At 48.6% G+C, this 7729-nt stretch overlaps 1 protein-coding gene across 1 annotated transcript; it reads right to left on the bottom strand.

Moving 5' to 3' along the window:
• Window positions 1-203: 203 nt before the first annotated feature.
• Window positions 204-7344, bottom strand: LOC129768768 (toll-like receptor Tollo). The gene has a single exon (XM_055770633.1). It carries the CDS (start codon window positions 6301-6303, stop codon window positions 2242-2244), a length of 4062 nt encoding a protein of 1353 aa, XP_055626608.1. The 5' UTR covers window positions 6304-7344; the 3' UTR covers window positions 204-2241.
• Window positions 7345-7729: the final 385 nt, after the last annotated feature.

Here is a 7729-nt window from a genome sequence, read left to right as displayed (position 1 = left end):
TATATCGCAATTCATTCAAAACTGTGACCAGAAGCGAAGTCCAATTGAACACACAAGGGGAAAAGATACAACTCCGGAAAGTACCACAGAGAATGGGTTCATCGCTTACCCTCCGATGGATGTCCTTTGTTCGGAACTAGATTTTCTCAAAATGTGTAAACAACTACGTTTGTTCAAATTTAGAAAATTTATTTATTGACTCGTTTTGTTACAGTAAGATTTATTATACATTCTTCTTCAGGAGTAATTTTATAAATATTCATCCATACAAAAATTTACAATTTACACGGCGTATTAGTGTTTCGCACACACGAGAGAAAATTTACAATTCAATTTGTTCCTACCTTATCAGCCGAAAGTCTTTAGCGTTGCATTTTATACACAAAAAATAAAACAAATAATCTAACAGTACAAGGCTTCTTCAACGAAACACTGAGACACATTCCAAAAATCACACACTTCATGCGACTATTCGTATTCGTAGTTTGACTATACATTAGGACGTCATTTGCGTTAACAATTGCTGCGCGAGGGCTACCCCAAACACCTAACCAATGGAATGTAACAGATGGCATTTCTTGTTTTGCGAGATACGGAGGAGGAGGAGGAGAAAGAACTAACTGAATCGAGGTGCAACTGTCGGTGTGAACGAACGGTGGTTCGCAGAATTGTGTGCCGTAATTGAAAGGAAAGGAAATGATTATTTGAATATTGTCTCCTAAATAGCATTGGACGCCGCAAAAAGCTACTGCTGGCTGGGGGTACAGTTACTCTCGAAGATATACACATTCCTGGCAATGAAATATTATAACAGGCATCTTTGTGTCCTTACTCTTGCCCTGGTTCTTTGAACGAGAAACCATAAATAATAACAGTAATAAGCGCAAAAATAAATAAATAAAAAACAGATACAAGAAGAAACCTTGCTCCGAGCAATCTCCTCCCTGGGCAGGAGAGGGGGACCTGATATTGAAGAGTGGTAGCTGCTGCGGTAGCGCAACTGAAGCGACGAAAAAAAAAACCCTGGTCGACTCGGTTCTTGGTGCGCTGTTTGCCATTGCATGGTGTTGTATAACATTCCCTGGATCGTCGTCGGGGACGACCGATGCGACCGACTGCTCTGTTGTGAGGTGCTGCCTCGGTGTTGGTAATGGTGCTAGTGGTAATTGTTGGCCATCCACTCCAGGGCCACACACTGCCTTTTGCTTCCCCCTTGCTCTGTTTTGTGGACACACACAACACAAGTGGATCGGTTCGCTCGGATACATATGTTGTACAATAAACGTTGATTATGCTGATGATGATCGTGTGTAATAAAGCTCAGCAGCTGTGGCCGGTTGTCAACTCGGTCGCGCAAAGCTAGGCAGCAGACGCGGCGGTTGGAGGTTGCGCGTAACGACGACGACTTCGGGGGAATGTCACAATCATTATTAAATTGCGATCGGGCTCTGCTTTGATTTCGCTGCTTGATGCCCCCCTCCCCCTCTTCTTTCTCCACTGTGGGGAGCACAACACACACCATTTTTCATTTATTTTCATCCACTTTGGAGCAAAAATGAAGCAGACACCGTCATTAGGCCGGAGCGATAGGGCTTCTTCTATCGATGTAGCAATTATTTTCATGACGGGAATAAAACGACGAGCAACAGCTTTTTTTTTTGTTGTTGCTGCTGCCTTCAACTACTTTTTTCTTCCGCTCCCCTTCGGTTCGTTCACTAGTTTACGGCTGCGGACCTGTGCCACCTTAATTTGCATCTGATTTGTGTTTGTAACTACTGGCATAGAGCTTATTTTTTTTTGTTTTGTTGTTTTTGCTTTAATTTACTTTGAAGATCTTTGCGGGATGCGGGTTCACATGAAGGGGGGCAATATCACTCACACACAAACTGTTACACACGATAATGGCAGCCGATGCCGGATGCCGTCGATCCACTTGTTAGAGCTTTCACAGAAATGTCATTTGTTCCATTTCATTTGAGTGCGCTATCGTGGGTTTCCCACCAGGGGATAGAATTGCACCTTGTTTGTTTAGCGGGCTAGCTTAAGCTTAGAGAGAGAGGGAGAGTTCACTTTATACACAGTCGCGCCCTTCGAGTACGGCTCATAACTTAACTGACTTAATGTTAAATATCACATTTGTTTTTCATTTCTGGAAAATTCTAAATTTCACTAATCAGTTGTTTCCAATTATTTGTTTATACAGAGTCCTATCACACTAGATTGCCGTGGGGAACGGGGGGATCATATGTGAATCCCCACGGTCCGGGGCGAAGCATTGGTTGCCCCCCGCTGCTGATTTTGTTGCTGCTGGAGCTGATGGAGCTCCTGCTGCCTCTGGTGCTGCAGTATTTGCGGTGGCTGCGGTTGCTGGGCCAACCCAGGCAGCGGAAGTGGCTGCTGCTGCTGAAAAGACGAGTGCTCTTGTTGCTGCTGCTGTCGCACTCCCCCCCTGGGGTCTGGCTGCTGCGGCGGAGGCTGCTGCTGAAGCATGATCAACTGGTTGTTGGTGTTATTCCTATTATTTGGCGTTCGACTAAGCTGATAGTTATTTCGAATGTTAGAATGAGTCATGTTGATCGACTGCTGCTGCCGATGCCGCTGGTTGTTCGGAACGTCCGGCAGCGCGAAGCGCAACTTCTCCCAGAACAGCTTATCGCCCCACTGCAGATAGGTGTTGGTTTTCAAGTACAACCGTATGTCCGGGTCGAGATCCTTCTGGGGGACCTCTCCCAGCAGGATCACTATCAGTCTTCTCCGGCGATCACGCAACACCTGGTGATGGGCCGATTTGAACTCGAACCGACACCATTCGGATTTGATGAAATTTTCGGACAGCACCATAATGGTCCGTCGTGACGATTCAACCGCCTGGACAATTGTGTCCGCTATGTACGCCCCTACGGGAAAGTCCCGATAGTGCAGACACAGCTTGTAAGATGGATCACCATTTTCCAACATCGGTGCCAACTCCTCGGCCACAAAGGCCTCATCTTTCGAGCTGTAGGACACGAACGCGTCGAACAGTTTATCCCTCTCGTTCTTGTCCATGTCCGCGTTTCTGTAGAACAACCGGACGCCAAAGCGCGAATGAAACCAAACACGCATCTCCTGCCGAAAGACGAACACAATCAGCGTAAGAATGATGATCGCCGAGAAGCCACAGAGCGCAGCCACCAACAGCGGGATATAGCCTTCGATCGGTGGTGGCGATAAGACGGTCTTGCGCGATGTCAGGTTTCCGTTGATGATGTTATCGAGAGGAACCGCACCACTGCACAATGTCGTACTGTTGTCCAAATAAATCAAGAAACCACCTCCACCGGACTGAGACTCCCCACTGCCATCCAGCGGGACTCCCCTCGGACTCAGCTGCTGACCAGCGCTTTGGCCCAACGATCCATTCACCGATCCTATCGCAGCCAGCGCAGTGTCATTGGCCGACCCAAGCGTTACCGTGCATTTAATTTTCAGCTTATCTTTGACGAAATCGTACGTCTTGAGATACTCGCGGAATTTCTCCACGTACTCACAATCGCAGGACCATGGGTTCGACGCCAGTCGCAAATCGGTCAGCTGTTTCGTCAAATGCCACATGTTGAACTCCACTATTCGGTTGTGATCCAGTCGCAAAATCTTCATGTTATGCAAATGATCGAACGTTTGGTTCGCGATCACCGAGATACGATTGTACTGCAGGAACAACTCCTTCAGGTGGTCCAACCCCACGAACTCGAACCCATTCAGTTCGGAAATCTGATTGTGATCCAACTGCAGAATTTCCAGCTCTTTCAGCCCATAAAAGGTCCTGTTGCTTATCACCTCCACGTTGCTATTGTTCATAAACAAGATCTTCAACTTTTTGCGCCCCAAAAAGGCGTGACTCGAGAGCGTCTTGAAATTGTTCCCATCCAAATAAATCTGCGTCGAATCCATCGGGATGTGATCCGGCAGTTTATCCTCGTAGTCCGCCCTCGAGCAGTCCACCACATTCGAGGTCCAGCTTTGGTCGTGATAGCAGGTACACCGCGCCGGGCACTCCATCTTACAGTCACACGCGTAGAAGTCACAGCAATGGCACAGCGCGAAACAGTGCGTCTCGTACTTGCACAGGAACTGATTGGGAAGCGCCTCCACCAGGGGAACGTATGTCCGGCCCCGGTTGTACAGCAGCTTGCAATAGATGCTGTCCAGGTCCATCAGTTTCGGTTGCGTCCTCGAGTCCACGTTATTCTTCTGCAGCCAATTCAGATTGCAATCACATTGATAAGGGTTTCCACCGATGTAGAACTCCGGCAGGGCCCTGTCATCAGGCACCGCCGAGATCCGCAGCGCATTCGGATCCAGCGTGGTTATCTTATTTCCAAACAGATCGACCCTCGTCAGATTGGGCTTCTTGAAGAACGTGTACGACTGCACCTTCGAGATCAGATTATCGTTCAGATAGAGCAACTCCACACTGTTCGGGATGGCACTGCCCGTGATCTCGGTCAGCTGATTCGAGCTGGCGTCGATCGTGCTCAGCGCCAGCTGACTCTCGATCTCGAAATAGTTCCCCAGCTCGGCGATTTTGTTCGCGTGAATATCCAACCACTGCAAACCGGTTGGGATGAGCGCATAATCGAACACCTCCAGATGGTTGTCCGATATGTTGAGCCAAACCAGATTCGGCAGCTTGGTGAAGAGCCCCGCGATGTCAGCCAGATAGTTTCCATCCAGTCGGATGGCTTGCAGATTGGTGTTGTTATCGAAGCACGCTTGCTCCACCCGCTTCAAGCGGTTCTTCGAGAGATTCAGGATCTGGAGGGACTTCATCGCATCGAAAGTGCCCCGGCGAATGTGCTCGATATTGTTCTCGGTCAGCCGGAGACCGTACATGTGGATCATGTCCTTGAAGCTGGCGTTTTCAATATTGCTGATGTGATTCTCGCCCAAATCCAGCGTTCGCAGGTGGGGAACGTCGTACAGAGCGTCCGGCACCTGCAGCAGCTTGTTCCCGTTCAGGTGTAGATCTTGCAGCGCGGAGAGGTTCTTGAAAGCCACCCTATCGATGCGCGAGATGCGGTTATAGTCGAGGGATAGCAGTGACAACCGGCTCAGACCCTGGAAGGTGAAGTGTTCGATGTTGGAGAGACGGTTGTTGGAGATGACGAGCGTGTGAAGAGTGGTCAGCTCGGAGAAGGTGTTCTCGTGGATAGATTCGATGAAATTATCCTGCAGTCGGAGAATTTGCAAATTGAGGAGATCCCGAAAGATGGCCGGCTCTAACTTCGATATCTTGTTGTTAGTTAGATCAAGCAGGATTAGCCGCGAAAGGCCCTTGAAGGTGGCTGAGTTGATCCACTCGGAGGTGAGCTCGTTGTTGGACAGATCTAGCACTAGTAGCTGTTGAAGTTCGCTGAAGATACCGGGAGCGAGAACGTTGATAGTGTTGTTCTGCAGGTAGATTTCCTTGATGTGTTTCGCCTCGGAGAAAAGCTCGGGAGGAAGATTCGTTAGTCGGTTCAGCGAGATGTCGAGTTTGGAGAGCGAGATGAGTCCTTCCAGCGCTCGGTCAGCGATGAAATTGAGTCCGTTATTTTGCAGCCGAAGTTCGGTTAGTTTTCCGAGCCCAGAGAAGATTGCTGGCGGCAAGTTGTCAATGTTGTTGTGGGAAAGATCAAGTGTTGTGATCACACTGCCACACTTCTTCGATAACCGCGTACTGAGCGATGCGCTGAAGTGAAACACAGATAGATCTCGCAGGCGATTCTGAGTCAGATTCAGATATTCTAGCTTTGTCAGTGGACAGATCATACCGTCCGGGATCGACCACATGTTGTTTTGGCTCAGATCGAGCTGCTCAAGTTTGGACAGTTCGGCGTTGAAGACGTGTGGCGCGATCTCCAGACTAACCGAGGACCAATCGGTGTTGTGAGTGCGCAGGGTCAGATTGGTCAGTTCCTTGAGACCTCGGAAGGAACCATCGCTGAGGTTTGCTATTTTACAGTACTCGATCGAGAGCGATCGTAACTCGGACAGCTGCCGGAAGCTGCCCGGACTTAAACTAGATTGGAAAAACAGTCCATCGTTACACTGCAACCGCAAGCGGACCGTATTTTCCGGATGAAGCACACTGAAATTCGTATTCTCCAGCTCACTGTTGATAGTTCTTAGTCTACACACAAGCGTTAGATCATCGTCATTGTAACCGGACCACCGGCACTCGTCGGGAGCCTGCGAGAGCAGGGATTTGCTCAGCGATGCACCGAAGACACCGAAAATGGTGCCGAACAGGACCGACAACAAGGCCGGCGAGGAACGCATCTTCGTTGGTTGGCAATTTTGCCAGCCCAGGGTCACTGGTGGCCCCAAGTGTTTTTACACTTTATCGGAACACTCTACTCAACTCGATCAGGTTCGAAACCCACAACTCCTCTGGCCGTTCAGCTGGCAACCAATTTGAAAAACACCGCCATATTTGCTCTGGACATGTCTGAATAAATAATTGTTTCTCGGTTCGTTTTGCACTGTTTTCCTGGGCCCCGGATGCTGTCTGCGAGAACCCCGACGCTCACTCTTGTTTTGATCTCGATGATCGCTGTTTTCGATCCGTTTTATTCACCTCTCTCACTCCCTTTTCTTCTTCTTCTTCTTCTCATCAACGGCATAAGCAGACGAATAAATTTCACTTCACATTATCTGACTTTCTTATCAATTTATTTTCCTTTTCTCACTTCTTCTTCTCCGTGTGCCAGGAGATCACTTTCGAAAGACCTGATCAAGTCCTTTTTCATATCGCTTGTTTCACAGCACTCAACGCATATAACAACAAAACACACCTCACACTACAAACTGCCGGATTGCTGCTGCCTTGGCCGCCGCCGGAACGGTCAATTTTATTCGCCGCCCGATTCTGGCGTTGTGTTTTTTCCCGTTTGCGCTTAAATTAAATTATCCTGATAAAATTATCCATAAAAGCCGATCGTAAATTTTAATTTACAGTCGCGATAAAGCCGTATAATCCAATTTCTTCCTTCTGTGTCCCGATTGGATGGGTTTTGACGGGGGTTTAGCGAACCAAAACCGCTCACGTCCGCTCGAGTGTAAGCAGCGAATTGCGTTTCTGCCCAACTGTTGATTCACTTTTGTACACCGAAGATCCGAAGATCGCCACCGCCAACTTGATGCTAATAAAATCGCGAAATTGCGGAAGATTGCGCGCGCCCTCGCGAAGGTCCTTCCAAACCGCAGGGTCTCTTTCAGACAGGAGACCAAAAAATAATACAGATAGCGACTCTGTCGACGGACGGAGCGTAGTTTCGCGCGTGCGCTTTGTTTAAAGTCAACTCGTAAACTGAGCAACGGGAGATCGGTTCGTACGGTTCAACCACACGATCGCCACCATCGTTCAACTCCTTCAGCAGCAGCAGCAGCACCATTGATCTCATTCCCGCTCACCTGTGCCGGTGTGCGATCCTCTCTCTACCTGTATGCAGAGAGAGAAAGAGCAGAGGAGAGAATCCTCCGCTTTCTAAAAAGACAAGCAAAAAACGGATCTCACACATAATTAAAACTAGTTTTTTAAATTCTTGCACAAGAGCCTTTCTCTGGCGCATTCTTTTGTGCCGAAGGGATTTCCGAGGTGTGCTCTCACCTGTGCGGCCATACTTGCGCTCCTCTCCCGAGAGTCGTTGGAAATTCAGTGGGAAGGTGGAAAAAGGATGACTCTATGCTCGCGGCGCACTCTCAC

The sequence above is a fragment of the Toxorhynchites rutilus genome, chromosome 2 (genome assembly GCF_029784135.1).
Source record: "Toxorhynchites rutilus septentrionalis strain SRP chromosome 2, ASM2978413v1, whole genome shotgun sequence".
NCBI lineage: Eukaryota > Metazoa > Arthropoda > Insecta > Diptera > Culicidae > Toxorhynchites > Toxorhynchites rutilus.
Note: the sequence above shows the minus strand (reverse complement) of the source record. Positions and strands in the feature narration are given on the sequence as shown.

Coding starts and splice junctions, on each gene's coding strand:
- LOC129768768 (XM_055770633.1), bottom strand. CDS start 6,303: ATGCGTTCCTCGCCGGCCTTGTTGTCGGTCCTGTTCGGCACCATTTTC.